The 20,155-nt window shown below is 38.4% G+C and overlaps 2 protein-coding genes across 2 annotated transcripts in view; both read right to left on the reverse strand.

Moving 5' to 3' along the window:
* The window catches only part of LOC136256907 (ankyrin repeat domain-containing protein 13C-like), a 230,799-nt gene that overhangs the window by 3,528 nt on the left and 207,116 nt on the right, over positions 1–20,155 (reverse strand). Inside the window, exons 18-20 of the mRNA XM_066049971.1 lie at positions 14,864–14,936; positions 14,782–14,810; positions 3,576–3,682 (exon numbers count right to left, since the gene is read on the reverse strand). Coding sequence (XP_065906043.1) covers positions 3,576–3,682; positions 14,782–14,810; positions 14,864–14,936 — 209 coding nt within the window. The remainder of the gene's footprint in view (positions 1–3,575; positions 3,683–14,781; positions 14,811–14,863; positions 14,937–20,155) is intronic.
* LOC136256461 (zinc finger MYM-type protein 1-like) lies at positions 4,317–6,138 on the reverse strand. The gene has a single exon (XM_066049428.1). It carries the CDS (start codon positions 6,075–6,077, stop codon positions 4,317–4,319), a length of 1,761 nt encoding a protein of 586 aa, XP_065905500.1. The 5' UTR covers positions 6,078–6,138.

The raw sequence follows: 20,155 nt of genomic DNA on the forward strand, positions 1-20,155 counted from the left end.
TTTCTGATGCATTCTCAGGTACATTTCTGTACCTATGGGAGTAGGAGCTTGTCAAGGGGGACGGGAGCTTGTCAAGGAGTGCCCCAAGGTTGCATGCTTCCTCCAGAAAATTTTTCAACATTTTAGTCCTGTTAGATCAAATCTATACCAAAACAGCCAGCTGAAAAATAGTGTGGCCCTCCAGATTTACAAAGTTGTGAAATCAAAGGTAGCAGAGGATGCAATGATTCTAATGCCAATCATTTAATGATCATGATCATTAAAATGATTGGCGTTAGCATCATTGCAGCCATTTCTTAGCCACCACCTTTGATTTCACAACTTTTTCACCCTGGCCTTTTGGAGGGCCACACCCCTTTTCCAAAGCTTAGCTATTTTGGTACAGATATCACTTCTTTCTGTAATAGCAAGCCCCAAAGCTGGTCTATGGCTGGCTTCTCCTTACTGTGGGAGTCATCAAAAAAGAAAGGGGCACAATTATGTGTTTACATATAAGGAAAAATAAGGAATTTTCAGTTTGAATAGGGATCATCAAGAAAGTTGGGAAACTAGGGAGTTGCCTACACCTACAGATGTACTAGTGGACATTAATCCCTAATTGAGTCTATATCCATGACTGAATTAGGGATTAATGTACACTAGTACATATATCTGCAGGTGTAGGCAACTCCCTAGTTTCCCTACTTTTTATGATCCCTAATCAAACTTAAAATTCCTAATTTTTCCTTATATTTGTTTGTTTACTTTTTAATAACATTATTATGACTGGTGAACCCACGCATACCGCATCAAAAGAAATTAGAGTGCTAGAGCTAATGTTTTTGTCTAAACACGCACCCCAGTTATCAATTGCTGACTGGAAAGTGAATGGCCATTACACTTCACTTTCAGCTATGTTCAGCCTGGCTGGTACACAGCACTACAAACGAAGAACAATAGAAGAACTTCTGCAATTAATCCAGTCAAAAAATACGGACAGTTGCGTGCCCCAACTATCAATTACTGACTCGTAACGTTTCCCTTTCAGCTATGTTCAGCCTGTTTTAAAACAGTGACAGAATCAAGCCAGAAGCCTTAGCAGTTATTGAATTACGCTTGTCTGAAGGCATTAGTCAGTCAGTCAAGTCAGTCATTTGAAAGCATTTCAGGCCATACTAAAGGCACTTTTGGACTTGGTTATACCTAACCAATATTGCCAAGGCACCATGAAGATGTTGTGAGACTGGTTTTAGGGTGATAGTTTGGCCAGAAAAGCCCAAAACTTCATGATCCCTAACATACAGCACTACCATACTATCATGTATATAGCTATTGATGGCTAGGGACATTCAGCTCAAACTTGAAACAGGAGGTACACCATTGCAAATGCAATATAGCTAATTTCTGTTTAGGTACTAATCAAGCTATGGATGCATGAAAACGGTGTTTTCTTGGTTCCTGTAAAATACTTGGCCACATGATGCATTCTTACTTTGGAAGATTTTCTGAAATTATCACAAGACATTTAATAGAAACTAAAATATACTAATTTAGCTTCTTTCTTCTCCATCACTATTATTAAGGTGGTGCTGAAGTGATTTTGTGAAGCCTTACCAGGCTCACGTTTGTGGTCATGAAAGAAAAAATGTGGTAAACTAGAGAACAATCCAAGGCACTTAGAAGTATTAAAAGAACCAGCTCTATTACACTATAATACAGCACTAAATATAACAAAACATTATAGGTGGCCGGATATAGAATTTTTTTTAAATCGTCAAAACTTGAATTTTAGTTTCACTGCCACACTGCCTGACCACAGTCGCAAGGCTAGAGGACAAACGAAGCAGCACACAGCTACCATTTTAGGCAACAATAACAAACTTACCAGTGGGGTGTGTGCTTTTTGGGGTTCTGATGAGTATAGGTCCTCTGTGCCTTGTCTTTTATCTTCAATCAGGCTACTTGTCTTCTTCATCCAACGAAACCATATCGAGGCATTAATTGTCTGTATCAACACTTTCTTTCAGCAGCATATTTAAATGACAGAATTATTTAGCTGGATTTCAGAAGCGTTTCAGTCCCAGCGCTTCAGTCCCAGCGCTTCAGTCCCAGCGCTTCAGTCCCAGCGCTTCAGTCCCAGCGCTTCAGTCCCAGCGCTTCAGTCCCAGCGCTTCAGTCCCAGCGCTTCAGTCCCAGCGCTTCAGTTCCAGCACTACTATAAGAGGTATACTAGCTAGATATCTACAACTTCGCGTTTGGGATCCCGTTCGTGATAGGTTCACGACCACACCCATCAAATAAGGACTAATAGTGATAGAGTACGGAGACCACACCTCTTAACAATCTAGTTAGCTATTTACTTAACAGTAAACAAGATGACTTCATCCCTTATTGGTCTAGCTGGCTGCACACTCCTTGGCTGACTTGAGATACTCTAATACAACAGTCATGTATGATAATCTAATAGAACAGTCACAAGTTACACTGTAGCTAGCTGTGCTACAACAAAAACTAGTATTTTTTAAAATGTTAATTTAAAAATGAAGTAGGGAATAAAAAGTAGTGAAATAAGAGATGAATGATGGTACTACAGCATAGCTTGGTGTGAAAGTCCCTACTTTGGCATTTAAATTAACAATTTTTTAAAAAATACTAGTATATCACACAATACACAGTACAAGTAAAGATCACACATACAATAAACATCTTTGTGTGCATAAATATGACCAGATCGGCTACAATTTTACACATTAGGAGAAGCCTACATCTTACAATAGAATAAATCTGATAAAATGAGTAAAATACATGCAATATATTGTAAAAATTCTATAAAGTATTGTTGCATTAATTAAATTAATTAATTAAGAAAGGTGTTAATGGCAAAAAACATTATGTTCACCAAACAAAGAGAGGTTATTACAGGTTTTTGCAATTGACTTTGTCACCTTTTTAATTGACTTTGTCCTGTTTGCAATAGAATTCGTCGCTTTTGCAGTAGAATTCGTCCCGTTTGCAATTGAATTAGTCAGTTTTGCAATTGAATTAATTGCATTTGCACAAGAATTCATCATAATCACATTGACTGCAATGAACCAGCCGCTCATCACAAGGTGGATCATTTTTGCCATGGAGAATACCACTTGAGACACTACAGGGTAACTGGAGCTAGTTAGAAACATAGCCATTTGAGTGAATTAGCTTGTTCATAAGTGACCACCCCATCGCCAATAGTGAAGCACAATTGTGAATGCTGTTGAAGATGCTGTAGCAGAATAATTATTGCCTTATAAAGAGTTGTTTACAACAGTTGTACTTCAACAAAGATCATGAAGCAGCTGCTACATCTTGTTTTCGTGTTTACTGCAGCTTCCGATATCGTTACAGATGGAATTCTTGTGCAAACATGACAAATTCTAAGGCAAAACCGACAAATTCAATTGTAAACGGGACAAATTCTACTGCAAAAAGCAACAAACTCTATCGCAAATGGGACAAAGTTAATTGCAAAGGTGACGAATTCAATTGCAAAAACCTGTATGAACATGTGAGATTTTTGTAGATAACATACAACCATTTGCAATAAACAAATTTCTTACTTAATTTTACTGGAAATCCTCTATCTGGAAGCAACTTTAAATTTATGAAATCTCTCAATTTTTGGAAATGTTTATATGGAACAATCACTTCTAATATGTCTAATAACCTATGTACAGTAAAAAGACATCATAAAGGATAAGACATGATAATAATGGTTCACATGTAAGTGTCACACATATACAGTAGATGTACATGACAAAATACACCATTAAAGGAGTCAGTCCCAATTTTGGTACATATATTAAGCTACAGCATATGAGGAACTCCATGATATATTGCACTAGTATAAACAAGAGTTCATAATATTTGTATGGGAGAGAGTATCCAACTACCATTACAGGGGCGTAGCAAGGCAAAAAATATGAGGGGGGCCCATGCATGTACTGGTATAAGAGGGGAGGGTGAGGTTATGTACTTGTGGGAACATGCATAGTGCGCGAAGCGCACTCAGAGCATGCAAAGCATGCTCTCCTTCTAGGGGGGTCTGGGGGCATGCCCCCCCAGGAAATTTTTGAAAAACAAGTGTTATAAGGCTGAATCTGGAAGCAAATTTAACCATTATTTCGGATTACAGGCATGGTTAAATAAAGAGTCTGATAGCAATGATGTATACCATGTTAATGATGTGAACATGCATGTTTTTGAATTAACTTCCTATATTAGAAAAGTACATAAATAAGATGTACATATATAGCTATAGCTATAAAAATACTTAGCTATATAATCACAACACAATATTATTAAAACCTTCCAAAATAATACATTCTACGTTTGTTTGCAGATGCAAAGTCCTTAGCTAAGTTACACAAGTCAAGTGAATCTGTAATGTCTCTGTGGATATATAATAGGAACAAATTATTTAATCTGGAACTTGTCATAGTACTTCTGAGATAAGTTTTCACATGTCTGAGGGAAGAAAAGGAGCGTTCAGCAGTAGAAGTTGTCACTGGAAATGTTAGATACAATTTTAAAAGTTTATCAACCTCTCGTAGCATGCCCTTGTATATTGAACTCTCATTCATTACACTTGCTATTGTTCTCACATTGGTTACCTTTTTTATGCCTAAACAACTTGTTTTAATTGCATCTGGTAGCATTGACAGTTGGGTCTTCAAGTTTTCAAATGCAAAATCATTCTTCAAATACATCTCTAAATCTGGAGAGATACTCTTTTCTGTATTACCATTAGAAAATTCAATAAGAATCGATTCAATTTCATTTACAATTCCTAGATCCTTTTGAATAAACCTTCTTTCAACTTCAACAGCAGTTGCTTCAGCTACTTCAAAATACATGCGACGGTGTTTGTCTTTTGGAGTTTCATAAATGTGGGAACTCGTACCATCATCAATTCTTCTAGGCCTTTTTCTTTGACGTGGAAGGGTCGGTTCTGCTGTTAAATTGACACTCTCACGCATCACTTCACTGTAAAAACTATTAAACCTTGCTTCATTTCTCATGGAATTTAAATGCGTTATGAGAAGTTGAGCACCACGAACTGCCTCTTGTACAGTGACATCCTTTGCTTGAATATTTATTGATACCTGTTCTGCAGCAGAAAATATGAGATATGCAAGTTTTAGACCAAAAAAAGTATCAAAATTGTCCATCTTTGATGCCATTCCATTAGCTTTTGCAGCATACTCATCATGACCTTTACTAATCTCATCTAAAGCACCCTGGATAGTGCTGTAATTTTTCAATATACTGGAAATCGATGAGTGTCTTACAGTCCATCTAGTTGGACACAACATTCGAAGATGTGGTGTCAGTTCACCAGTATTAACAGTTACTTCCTTTCTTAGACTTTCAAACAATGTTAATCTTTTAGGGGACATTTTGATCAGTTGTGTTAACTCATAAATAAAGTTTAAAACATCTCTTATCATGTCACAAGTCTTTGTTACATCCTTTAAGCAAAGATTCAAACTGTGAGCAAGGCAATGAACGTACAACGCTTGCTCAACTTCTGCTTTAAATAGAGCTTGCACTCCATTATTGATGCCACTCATATTGGATGCACCATCATAAGCCTGACCTCGGCATTGATTGATTGAAAGCAAACATGTAGAGATTAAAGTATCTTTTACTGCTGAAAAGATTGTTTGGGCTTTAGTATCAGGTAACTGAACAAGGCCAACAGTACTTTCATGTGTTTCATAATTGTCATCTGTCCACCTAAGGGACATTGACATTTGCTCATTGTGAGAAACGTCTGTGGCCTCATCTACAATTACAGAGTACCATAATGATTTGCTAACATCAGCTAAAATGTTCCTCAGAACAGATTTGCTCATTAATGTGATAATCTCGTTAACAATTTCTGGTGATATGTACTCCCTCCGATTGAGCCAAGAGATCATTTCTGGACAATCTTTTGCCTGTAGTAATAGTAATTGATAGAGGTTACCACTAAATGATTCTGCATCCTCTCTGTGACCACGTAAGGGCAGTCCTTGACGTGAAAGGTATTGGATTGCTTGCAGTAGCTTCATAAACATTTTTCTATGGTACTCTTGATCTTTCCTTAGCTGAGTATCACATAGGGCATCAATTCTAACTCCTTTGGCCTTGGCTGTAAGCTTCTCAACAGCCTCCCTATGCATGTTACTGCATTCATGCTCACGAAACTTTTCGAGAGCTTTCTTCCAATTGTTAAAACCTTGACGAATAAAAGTTGACTTTGCATGTATGGAGTTCAGCAAGCACTGCTCATTAGCTGCTCTACAAGTTGCACAATATACCTTATATTCAGATGTACACACAGTGATCCAAGGATGTGCTTCATACCAACTACTTTGAATCGTTCTTGAATGAGATTTCTGCTTGCCATGTTCTTTGCTAGAGTATAACTGTTGTCTTTTAGAGCTATCAACTGCTGAAGGATGGTAAGGAATGTTAAAGTTAGTACAGCACTGACACTCGCATGGACTAGCAATGGATGACGATGATGGACTACTAGTGGTAGCAGTAAGTGATGGCATATCCCTAACTTGATCAAGTTGATGGTAATTCAACAATACAGCTTCACTCAAACTTTGACTTGAGCTCTCTGGTTCAAACGAGTGAGGTTGCTCTGATTCAGCTACCTCCATCAGATTCACGCTCACAGATCCATCATTACGCACACTGTTATGGCTAAAACAAGGCGGATTTTCAGATCCACCTCCGCTAGTACCGCTTGAGGAGCCTCCTTTAGAAGCTCCTTCACTAACAACCGAATTCTGTGAGCCTCTGTTAGTGGTACAAAACAATTCGTTTAAAGTTTTCTGCCGAGACATAAAACAGCTCTTCGATAATTATCTAACACGTGTCACCATGTGCTAGCACCACGTGAGTTTTAACATATTTCACAGCATTTTAGCGCCTCTACAATTATTTCAAATAAACTGGGCATGCTTTCACTCAGTGTCTCCCTCGGTGTCTCCAATCAATATCGTCAGTCAGGGAAGACAATACATCAGCGCAAGTAGGTATGGTTATATCACGTGATGTATTACTGTAAAATGGCTCCTGCTGGCAACTGAATAAGACCTGGCCTGTTCTCTATATGCATGGCCACAGACTAGGGGGGCCCTGGCCCCTGTGGCCCCCCCTGTTCCTACGCCCCTGCATTATAACCTGTACAAACACAAGTTCCTTTTGATCAAATTAATGCTTCCACTGGTGATAGAGACCTGTTGATTGGTATTGATCAGTGTTGATAAGGTCAAGCCTTTATTATTTGTAAGACTAAGGTGTTACTTAACTCAGAGTGTTTCCTGAATATACTCCAGTTAGACACTCTACCTCACCTCTTAATATTATGAACTTTTGGTATAAATCATGACTAGATTATTTTGTAGAGGTGCACAGATATTCCAATATACCAATAACCAATATATTGGCTACAAAATTTACCGATTCCGATACTGATATCTGAACATAAAAAGTTTTCAGACAATAAGCGTTAAAAAAAATGTGGCAAAAAGCTGGTCACTAAAATCCATGTAAAGAAAAAAAAATATATATATATATAGTGAAAAGGGTAGTAGTGATAAAAAAGTGTATTTAAAAAGTGTGACCAACTTAGGAACTTGGCCATCAAGTGAATCCTGGCCATCAAGTGAATCCTGGCCATCATGAAAATCTTTACAACTTGAGTTTCTTGCTTTAATCATCATACTACCAAGTCAACCATAGGATCCCTTGGACAATTATCAAGACACACGGTAGTGTGTCGTGCGGCCCAAGAAGCCGGCGCGTAACACCCGTGAGTATATTGACAGGAAGAAAGAAAACGCAATTTTCGCACCTCCGTAGCTCTGTGCTTCCTTGATGAAACAAGATGATTTTTGCTGTGGACATTCCCTCCAACTGCAGCACTCCACATTCCAAATTTGAGCGAAATCGCTTTGCGTGTTCCCGAGATATGCGACTTCAAAAATTGGCTCAGTTTCTTCGGTTTTTTTTTCTTCTTCTTCATATTTTTCTTTTTCTTGTCGCACACTTACAAAAACTGCTATAAAACGCGAACGCCATATCCGATTGCCTTGAAATTTGGCACACAGAAGGGGGGTATAAAGGCGCATCTCGGTACCAACTTTGGCTGGAATACGATAAACAGGCAAAGAGTTATGAGTGATTATTCATGAAAAATAACACCAATATGTTGTCACGCCTACAGGATAAACCGCGTATGGGAAGAAGCTGAAAATCGGTGGGTGAATAGGTTAACTATTGAACCTCAAACCTTTTGTGGTTTGAAAGAAATCGAGCTAAAAAACAGGAAGATACAACGAAAAAACCAACAGTGTGTAACAATTACGCAATCGAGATTAGCTAATAAAAAAACGACTACTTGCCACGCCTACCAGATAAACCGCTTGGGGTAATGCTTTGAAAATCGTTGTACAGATGGAATAATCATCTTAGAAAGGCTCATCAATGGTGTAGAAGAATCAGACTTAAAGCCACGGAGTTATAACACGAAATCCAACTTGGTGCAGCAAGTGCGAGATCGAGATACTCTAATAGAGCAGTCATCCTAATAGAGCAGTCACTCTGAAGAGAATTCAAGAGATCAGCTAGAAACAAGAAACCTGTATAGAGATCAGCTACACACAAGTCACCCTGTAGAGAGATCAGCTAGAAGAAGTTACCTTGTAGGGAGTTCATGCAACTATGGAAAGGGATAGTTCGGCTAGAAAAAATCACCTTGTAGAATTCAGCTACAAAGAAACCACCATGTAGAGAGTTCAGCTACAAACAAATCGCCCTGTGGAGAGATCAATAGAAGAAGTTACCTTGCAGAGAGTTCAGCTACAAAGAAACCATCATGTAGAGAGTTCAGCTACAAACAAATCTCCCTGTAGAGAGATTAGCTAGAAGAAGTTACCTTGTAGAGAGTTCAGCTACAAAGAAACCATCATGTAGAGAGTTCAGCTACAAACAAATCTCCCTGTATAGAGAGATCAGCTAGAAGAAGTTACCTTGTAGAGAGTTCAGCTACAAACAAATCACCCTGTAGAAAGATCAGCTAGAAGAGGTCACCTTGTAGAGAGTTCAGTTACAAAGAAACCACCATGTAGAGAGCTCAGCTACAAATTAGTGACTTTGTAGAGACATCAGCTAGAAGAAGTTACCTTGTAGAGAGTTCAGCTACAAAGAAACCATTCTTTAAAGAGCTTAGCTGCAAACAAATCACCTGTACAGAATTTAGCTACAAATAAATCACCCTGTAGAAAGATGAGCTAGAAAAAGTTACCTTGTAGAGAGTTCAGTTACAAAGAAACCACCATGTAGAGAATTCAGCTACAAACTAGTGACCCTGTAAAGACATCAGCTAGAAGAAGTTACCTTGAGAGAGTTCAGCTACAAAGAAACCATTATTTAAAGAGCTCAGCTGCAAACAAATCACCTATACAGAATTCAGCTACAAACAAATCACCATGTAGAGAGATCAGCTAGAAGAAGTTAACTTGTAGAGAGTTCAGCTACAAAGAAACCATTCTGTAAAGAGCTCAGCTGCAAACAAATCACCTGTACAGAATTCAGCTACAAACAAATCACCCTGTAGAGAGATCAGCTAGAAGAAATTACATTGTAGAGAGTTCAGCTACAAAGAAACCACCATGTAGAGAGTTCAGCTGCAAAGAAATCACCCTGTATAAAGTTCTGCCACAAGCAAATTGCCCTGTAGAAAGATCAGTTAGAAGAAGTTACCTTGTAGATAGTTCAGCTACAAACAGATCTCCCTGTAGAGAGATCAGCTAGAAGAAATTACCTTGCAGAGAGTTCAGCTACAAAGAAACCACCATGTAGAAAGTTCAGCTGCAAAGAAATCACCCTGTAGAAAATTCTGCCAGAAACAAATTGCCCTGTAGAAAGATCAGTTATAAGAAGTTACCTTTTAGAGAGTTCAGCTACAAAGAAACCATTCTGTAAAGAACTCAGCTACAAACAAATCACCTATACAGAATTCAGCTACGAACAAATCATCCTGTAGAGAGATCAGCTAGAAGAAGTTGCCTTGTAGATAGTTCAGCTACAAACAAATCTCCCTGTAGAGAGATCAGCTAGAAGAAATTACCTTGTAGAGAGTTCAGCTACAAAGAAACCATCATTTAGAGAGTTCAGCTTCAAACAAATCACCTGTAGAGAGTTCAACTACAAACAATTCTCCCTGTAGAGAGATCAGCTAGAAGAAGTTACCTTGTAGAGAGTTCAGCTACAAACAAATCACCCTGTAGAAAGATCAGCTAGAAGAAGTCACCTTGTAGAAAGTTCAGTTACAAAGAAACCACCATGTAGAGAGTTCAGCTACAAACTAGTCACCTTGTAGAGACATCAGCTAGAAGAAGTTACCTTGTAGAGAGTTCAGCTACAAAGAAACCATTTTGTAAAGAGCTCAGCTGCAAACAATCACCTGTACAGAATTCAGCTACAAACAAATCACCCTGTAGAGAGATCAGCTAGAAGAAGTTACCTTGTAGATCGTTCAGCTACAAACAAATCACCCTGTAGGGAGATCAGCTAGAAGAAGTTACCTTGTAGAGAGTTCAGCTATAACGAAACCACCATGTAGAGAGTTCAGCTGCAAAGAAATCACCATGTATAAAATTCTGCCACGAACAAATTGCCCTGTAGAAAGATCAGTTAGAAGAAGTTACCTTGTAGCAAGTTCAGCTACAAAGAAACCATTCTGTAAAAGCTCAGCTGCAAACAAATCACCTGTACAGAATTCAGCTACAAACAAATCACCCTGTAGAGAGATCAGCTAGAAGAAATTACATTGTAGAGAGTTCAGCTACAAAGAAACCACCATGTAGAGAGTTCAGCTGCAAAGAAATCACCCTGTATAAAGTTCTGCCACAAGCAAATTGCCCTGTAGAAAGATCAGTTAGAAGAAGTTACCTTGTAGATAGTTCAGCTACAAACAGATCTCCCTGTAGAGAGATCAGCTAGAAGAAATTACCTTGTAGAGAGTTCAGCTACAAAGAAACCACCATGTAGAAAGTTCAGCAGCAAAGAAATCACCCTGTAGAAAATTCTGCCATAAACAAATTGCCCTGTAGAAAGATCAGTTATAAGAAGTTACCTTTTAGAGAGTTCAGCTACAAAGAAACCATTCTGTAAAGAACTCAGCTACAAACAAATCACTTATACAGAATTCAGCTACGAACAAATCATCCTGTAGAGAGATCAGCTAGAAGAAGTTGCCTTGTAGATAGTTCAGCTACAAACAAATCTCCCTGTAGAGAGATCAGCTAGAAGAAATTACCTTGTAGAGAGTTCAGCTACAAAGAAACCATCATTTAGAGAGTTCAGCTTCAAACAGATCACCTGTAGAGAGTTCAACTACAAACAATTCTCCCTGTAGAGAGATCAGCTAGAAGAAGTTACCTTGTAGAGAGTTCAGCTACAAACAAATCACCCTGTAGAAAGATCAGCTAGAAGAAGTCACCTTGTAGAAAGTTCAGTTACAAAGAAACCACCATGTAGAGAGTTCAGCTACAAACTAGTCACCTTGTAGAGACATCAGCTAGAAGAAGTTACCTTGTAGAGAGTTCAGCTACAAAGAAACCATTTTGTAAAGAGCTCAGCTGCAAACAAATCACCTGTACAGAATTCAGCTACAAACAAATCACCCTGTAGAGAGATCAGCTAGAAGAAGTTACCTTGTAGATCGTTCAGCTACAAACAAATCACCCTGTAGGGAGATCAGCTAGAAGAAGTTACCTTGTAGAGAGTTCAGCTATAACGAAACCACCATGTAGAGAGTTCAGCTGCAAAGAAATCACCATGTATAAAATTCTGCCACGAACAAATTGCCCTGTAGAAAGATCAGTTAGAAGAAGTTACCTTGTAGCGAGTTCAGCTACAAAGAAACCATTCTGTAAAGAACTCAGCTACAAACAAATCACCTATACAGAATTCAGCTACGAACAAATCATCCTGTAGAGAGATCAGCTAGAAGAAGTTGCCTTGTAGATAGTTCAGCTACAAACAAATCTCCCTGTAGAGAGATCAGCTAGAAGAAATTACCTTGTAGAGAGTTCAGCTACAAAGAAACCATCATTTAGAAAGTTCAGCTTCAAACAAATCACCTGTAGAGAGTTCAGCTACAAACAAATCTCCCTGTAGAGAGATCAGCTAGAAGAAGTTACCTTGTAGATAGTTCGGCTACAAACAAATCTCCCTGTAGAGAGATCAGCTAGAAGAAGTTACCTTGTAGAGAGTTCAGCTATAACGAAACCACCATGTAGAGAGTTCAGCTGCAAAGAAATCACCATGTATAAAATTCTGCCACGAACAAATTGCCCTGTAGAAAGATCAGTTAGAAGAAGTTACCTTGTAGCGAGTTCAGCTACAAAGAAACCATTCTGTAAAGAACTCAGCTACAAACAAATCACCTATACAGAATTCAGCTACAAACAAATCACCCTGTAGAGAGATCAGCTAGAAGAAGTTACCTTGTAGATAGTTCGGCTACAAACAAATCTCCCTGTAGAGAGATCAGCTAGAAGACATTACCTTGTAGAGAGTTCAGCTACAAAGAAACCATCATTTAGAAAGTTCAGCTTCAAACAAATCTCCCTGTAGAGAGATCAGCTAGAAGAAGTTACCTTGTAGAGAGTGAAGCTACAAACAAATCATCCTATTGAAAGATCAGATAGAAGAAGTCACCTTGTAGAAAGTTCAGTTACAAAGAAACCACCATGTAGAGAGTTCAGCTACAAACTAGCCACCTTGTAGAGACATCAGCTAGTAAAGTTACCTTGTAGAGAGTTCAGCTACAAACAAATCTCCCTGTAGAGAGATCAGCTAGAAGAAATTACCTTGTAGAGAGTTCAGCTACAAAGAAACCATTCTGTAAAGAGCTCAGCTGCAAACAAATCACCTGTACAGAATTCAGCTTCAAACAAATCACCCTGTACAGAGATCAGCTAGAAGATGTTACCTTGTAGATAGTTCAGCTACAAACAAATCACCCTGTAGAAAGATCAGTTAGAAGAAGTTACCTTTTAGAGAGTTCAGCTACAAAGAAACCATTTTGTAAAGAGCTCAGCTGCAAACAAATCACCTGTACAGAATTCAGCTACAAACAAATCACCTGTAGAGAGTTCAGCTACAAACAAATCTCCCTGTAGAGAGATCAGCTAGAAGAAGTTACCTTGTAGAGAGTGAAGCTACAAAAAAATCACCCTATTGAAAGATCAGCTAGAAGAAGTCACCTTGTAGAAAGTTCAGTTACAAAGAAACCACCATGTAGAGAGTTCAGCTACAAACTAGCCACCTTGTAGAGACATCAGCTAGAAAAGTTACCTTGTAGAGAGTTCAGCTACAAAGAAACCATTCTGTAAAGAGCTCAGCTGCAAACAAATCACCTGTACAGAATTCAGCTACAAACAAATCACCCTGTAGAGAGATCAGCTAGAAGAAATTACCTTGTAGATAGTTCAGCTACAAACAAATCACCATGTAGAAAGATCAGTTAGAAGAAGTTACTTTGTAGAGAGTTCAGCTACAAAGAAACCATTTTGTAAAGAGCTCAGCTGCAAACAAATCACCTGTACAGAATTCAGCTATGAACAAATCTCCCTGTAGAGAGATCAGCTAGAAGAAGTTACCTTGTAGAGAGTTCAGCTACAAACAAATCTCCCTGTAAAGAGATCAGCTACCTTGTAGAGAGTTCAGCTACAAAGAAACCATCATGTAGAGAGTTCAGCTGCAAAGAAATCACCTCTGCCCAAATTTCAAGGCAATAACTCTTTCCAATCTGAAGTTATCAATTGGCAAATTGGATGAGTGGAAGGCCCCTTTTCGCAAATCCGGTCACATATGTATTATATATATAATTGTACATCTACTGATAAAATATTTAAAGTACGTACATCTACTTCATCTATTCTTCTTCCTGTAGTAAAGAAAAAAAACATAGGTTTAAAAAGTCCCAAAGCTGGCCATAGGCTGGCTTTGGGGTATACAAATACAAAAAGAAATGAAATCTAATCCAAAACAGCCAAGCTGTAAAAAAAGTGTGCGGCCCTCAGAAAGGCTATGGTGAAAAAAGATGTGAAATCCAAGGTGGCGGCCAAGAAATGGCTGTGATGGTAGGTTAATGGTAAAAATTTTAATAACGACAATTCAGGTGAATTTTTGTGCCGCTTCACAAAATTTACCTGAATTGTCATTATTAAAATTTTTACCATTAACCTACCATCACAGCCATTTCTTGGCCGCCACCTTGGATTTCAAATCTTTTTTCACCATAGCCTTTCTGAGGGCCGCACACTTTTTTTACAGCTTGGCTGTTTTGGATTAGATAGTACTTATGTGTAATATCTGCTCGTATCTGCTAAAAAATCTGCTAAAAAGTCAACTTTTCATTGGTACAGTGGGACCTCGTCCACCAGAACCTGCTGCCTGTTCATAACTTTACAACTCTGAAAGTCACCAGCTCCAAAGATGAAACTTCAGCACAGCAGTTCCTTTACTATATTACTGTTTTTTTCATAATTATACAATAGCCTTGTACCATTTGATTTAGTTGTCAAAGTACATTCATAGTACAGTCAATGTAAATAGTATTCATTTCCACAATCAAATCTTAGGAGAGACATACACACATAAGCAGTCACAGAAATATTTTTGAAAATATGACATTCTTTGGGGCCAGATTATGTATTGATTTTTTGTGTAGTCAGCAATGCCAGAACTTACTTTGAAACATCAAGTAAACATGAATCAGCCTGTCAAAATTACCAAATTAAATATCATTGAAATACCTGCATAAAACACTCACAATTGCTGTAGAAGCTTTATATGTTCTTCTTTCTTCATGATATTCAATTGGTCGACCAGGATGAACTCTTCTCCTATAACACAATATACAGGGGTGGGTAAAAACAGTGGACCCAGGGACCCACGGGTATCCAACTCTTCTTGGAATTTTATACACTTCACAATGTTCTATACCTGTACTAGGTACCTCTGCAAGTAGTCTTGCATGGTCAATCCACTTTTTCCCCCGTCACGGTGTCTCACGCAATGTTTAATGCCAATTAGAAATTATAAAAAAGTGTGTGAAGCCGACTACATTTCTCAGCATTTATAGGCCACTTGCCTGCTGCACTATGGGCATACCAGTCTACTATGTTGCCTAGCTACTAAAGTTTAGAAACATTGTGCAAATTCACTATAATGGACGAAGTCTGGTTGTTGGGCTGCTGGACTGAAACTTGCTTAGCTAGTAATCGCTATTTCCCCTGAATATTTTGTATGCATAATGTTTCTAAACTTTAGTAGCTATAGTCGACATAATAGACTAGTATGTTCATTATGCAGCAGACAGGTACAGTCAATTTCAGTAACTTTTTCAGAGGCGCCTATTATTTTTAATTGGTATTAAACGTCGTGCAAGACACCATGACAGGGAAAATGTGGATTGGCCATGCAAAGACTATACTTGCAGAGGTACCTAGTACAAGTGTGGAGTGTATAAAATTCCAAGAAGAGTTGGATACCTGTGGGTCCCCAGGTCCACCGTTTTTAGCTACCCAATATACAGTAACTATGTAAGTTGATTACAAGATGACTTGTCTACCAGGGTTGGAACCAGGTCAGGTAATCCAATTATCTGGGTTACATTTTGTCTGGATTGAGTGGATCTCATTTACTTTATAGATATCCAGATCAGATCACATGTGATAATACAGATCAGATCACATGTGATAATACAGATCAGATCACATGTGATAATAAATTAACTAGATGTGTACCGATATGGGGTTTTGGCATTTATTGATACCCGATACTAATATCATCGAGAAGCCAATGATAGTTAATCCCATATTTGCATTACACATTTTAACAATCAAAGTTTATTTATAGACGGGTTTAGCGGGAAGGCGTGGTCACCCTACGTCACGTAAAAAACAGGTGAATTATCGATCCACCATTTTTGTAGGGCAAAAGCTCTGAAAGGCTGTGAAAAGCAGTGGAGTTATAGATGGCTAGTAGCAGGCAGAAGTTGTCTACTTATTTTGTGTCGCTTAAATATTCAGAAAGAAAGCGCTATTTAGAAAAATTGGAGATTAATGGTCATGAACTTGATGACCCGTTTGCTATAGATGAGGATCAGTGATCCGAGGATTTGACTAAGTGGCCAGAATTGGAGTTTGGTAACTTATACACTTATCTAATCAAAAGCAAGGGGGGTGTACACGCAGGAGAACTTAGATGCTTACAAATCCTTAGAAGCATACAACTATTATTACAACCAACATGTACGAACTGTTTATCACTATGATGCAGGACAGGGATGGAGTGTACTAAAAGCAAAGGTAAACCCCAGTCAGAATCAGCAGACAATCCTCATGAGGCATGGATAATAGTAAAAACTCAAACAGGATATGTTCGGAATGGGCACTGCAAATGTAAAGCTGGGTAAGTTGTTCAACATGTAGCAACTGTGTAGTTTGATTAAATAATCATCACAGGCTTGGAGAAGTTTGCAGTCATGTAGCTGCCATCTTATTCAAAATGGAGGCTGCTAACCGGTTGGGATATACAAGACCATCCAGAACGTCTTTACCATGCCAATGGAATCGGAATTTCAAAACTAGTGTAAGTTTAGCCATCTATTTTATTGAATTTCTTTTTCATTTACAGTGTTGTTTTGTTATACCAAATGTAGGTTACCCCTAAAGAAATTCAGTGTATAAATTTCACTAAGCCAATTTATAAAAGAGGACTAGGGGGTACAGAGGATTCAGAAGTTCCAGCAGTGAAGAGGAGAGCAGAGAGTGGTCCACATGAAGCCCCTGTGATTTCTTCTGATAAGCTGTACACTGAATTGTTTGACTTAATACCGGGTGCTTGTTTGTTTACTATAATTGAACCTGCATCTCAAAGTGATGCCATGGAACTGGGATCACAGCAAGATCAATGTTGTGAAGGACGTACTTCAGAGCATAATGAGCAGCAACAAGGTGGGCAAGTTGAGGAGCATACAGGAGAGCAAAATAATCAGCATGACAGGATACAAGACAGAGAAGAGGATGACCAGCAATTTACAGGTGGAAATGAGGAACAGCACAGAGGACAGGATAAGGACCTACAAGATGGGGAGAACATTGAAGATTCTACACTACTACAGTCATCAGATTTTTGCTCTCTTCAATGTGAGGAATCAATGCTACCGTTACCATTACCGGAATATTTTAAGGAAGCTTCCCGCACTATTAATGAGATAGACACCCTTAGTACTGCTGAACAGTTATTTTACTCTTTAGTTCTATCTGAAGATGACTGTTCAAGAATTGAATCTTGTACCCGAGACCAAAGAAATTCTGATGAGTGGTATCGGCAGAGACAAGGCAGGTTAACTGCATCAGACTTCCATAAAATTTATGCAATGCAAAAGCAGACTAACCCTACTACTGTTGTGAGGCGGCTACTCTCTAAACCAAATATTAGCCATATACCTGCTATACGATGGGGAGTTGATCATGAAGATTTAGCCAGGCAAGACTATATTAAGGAGATGTCAACTGCACACATTAACTTTAAATGTGTAAATGCTGGGCTCATGGTGAACCATCTGTACCCTCACTTAGGTGCCAGTCCAGATGGGTTTGTCCAATGTGATTGCTGTCCGGGGAAGGGATTACTGGAAATTAAATGCCCATTTACAGCCAAAGATTCACATCCTAATGATCTTAGAGGAAAACCGCGATCGTGTTTAGGAGTAAATGGTGTCATAACTTCCCATGTATATTATACACAAATTCAAGGCCAGCTTGTCATTGCAGATAGGCAATATTGTGACTTGGTAGTATGGACTACTCAAGGAATTACAATGGAAAGGGTTTTACCGGATGTTAATTTCACTGAGAAGCTACTTACAAAGCTAACTGCTTTCTATGTTAACAGCATAATACAGGAATTGGTAACTGAGCATCCATTGGAGGATACTATCATAGCAAATTCACCCCCTAGTACTGAATCACCACTGTACTGTTTTTGCCAAAAGGAAGAATCTGGCAAGATGATTATGTGTGAAGGTAGTCACTGTCCATACACTTGGTTCCACTTTCCATGTGTAGGGATTAAACGTATACCAAAAGGATCATGGTTTTGTTCTGACTGTAAAAATAGTTAGGTCATTGTGCAAATGTGTTATGGATGTCATGTTGTGTATGTAATAATATTATGTGCTTTAATTAATATTATGTGCTTTAAATATTTGCTCACAAAATAAGTGTACAGTATACTTAGCTTAAAGGGTACAAAGTGCAATATGTAATTATACTAATGGTGGTTGTAGATTGCATAGTGCAGCAACTACTACCAAAATCTTGTCAATAGTAGCATAGTCTTCCTTCTGAGATATCTTTAATAGTTAGAAGGGAAAGATGTTTTGTAAAATCTTGTAACATTTCATTTGTCCAATGGCTCTTTCCACATGAATTCTTACATTGGATAGCTTTCGAGACGTTTCTACTTCCCTTTAGGACAATTGTGGCTTTCCCTTAGTGAATGCTGGGATGGCAAGTGAAGCTCCTCTTAGTCCTAAATCATCTGCAATATCAAACCCTCTGTCAGCAAGAACCAAATCACCATGGACAATTTTATCAAGAAATCCACATTTAGAAGTGATCATTTTATCCGATACACGTCCACCCCAACATTTTGAGATGAATATAATAGCTCCTGTTGGACTCACAGCAACAAAAAATTTTGCCGTGTTGTGACTTTTGTAACTAGAATAAGTTTCACTTCTAGCTGACAGGGAACTTGCTCTCTCTATAAATATCTCTGAGCAGTCAATTATGCAGGTTGCTCTTGGATAAAGTGGCTTGAAGCAGCTTGGTAAAGTTTTCCTTATCATTTGCCGATCAGGCCATACTATTAGCTGGCGTAATTCCCGTGCCATTATATCAATCCATTCATGAAAAATTTGTGACACTCTTCCAGTAGAAATGCCAAATCTGTATGACAATTCCTTATTGGGGACTGCTGTTCTCAATTTTGTCAAAACCAATAACAAATTGTCCTTGCTTGACAGATTTTCATGATTAGAGTTGATTTTTTAAAATGCTGAAGTTAACAGGTTTGATAGAGATTCGAACAATGAATATGATGACAGCCCTGTAAAGTAATGCGTTTGCTCATCATCATTCATCAGTTTTGCGGCTGGAGAAAGTGTAGCTTCCTTCAAACTAGCTTGTAATTGTGAAATAAAGTTTTCTTGCAATTTAATGGTTTGCATCTGGGTCTGTAGAGCAGAACTAACACTTGTTTCAACATGCTGCTGTTTTGCATTAAGAAGAAAACTTAGATTTGCTATTAACTCCTGCTGTGACAAAATAGTTTGCTCCATACCTTCCAGTTTTTGCAGGAGCTCATTGTTACCTTCACATTCAATACCATTTTGGTCACCATCACTCACTGCCTGTTCACAAACTTCTGCAGAACTGTTATGATCATGATTTTCTATCTCACTTTCTTCTTCTCTTGCAGAATTCATTTCCATTGGCTGGTCAGTCTGTTCAGTTACCAGAGGCACAGAAGCAGTCTTTCGCTTAGCACCAACACCCTTCTGTCACTTTGCAGCATACTGACGCTCATGTCGCTGCATTAATCGTTTACAACGAGATACATTTCTACTAGTAGTAGCTGTTGCTTTTCCAGAATAGACAAAAACAGAAGGGACATAATCCGGATCATTTCTTAGCTTCACTGGCTTTCCTATGTGATAGAAAAAATTCAGACTAATAGAAGTTTTAACAAATTGCTGTTGCTGTGTGCAAAAAAACACTAAAGTTACCTGATATGAAGTGAGTTCCACAAAGCCTCGAATGTTTATTCGGCTCCCAAAACTTTCTCTTCAGTGCTCGAGTCCACAAATGTCTTCTTTCAGCATCCTTCGGGAACCTGAACATCTTAATACCATACTTTTTGCTTGCTCGCTTTGTACAGCCAATGGCACTGCAACTGGACGGCATTCTCGACACTAACAACCTTCACAGTCTTGCCCTACAAAAATGGCAGATCAATAATTCACATGATTTTTTACGTGACGTAAGGTGAC

Source organism: Dysidea avara, chromosome 5, assembly GCF_963678975.1.
Source record: "Dysidea avara chromosome 5, odDysAvar1.4, whole genome shotgun sequence".
Classification (NCBI taxonomy): Eukaryota; Metazoa; Porifera; class Demospongiae; order Dictyoceratida; family Dysideidae; genus Dysidea; species Dysidea avara.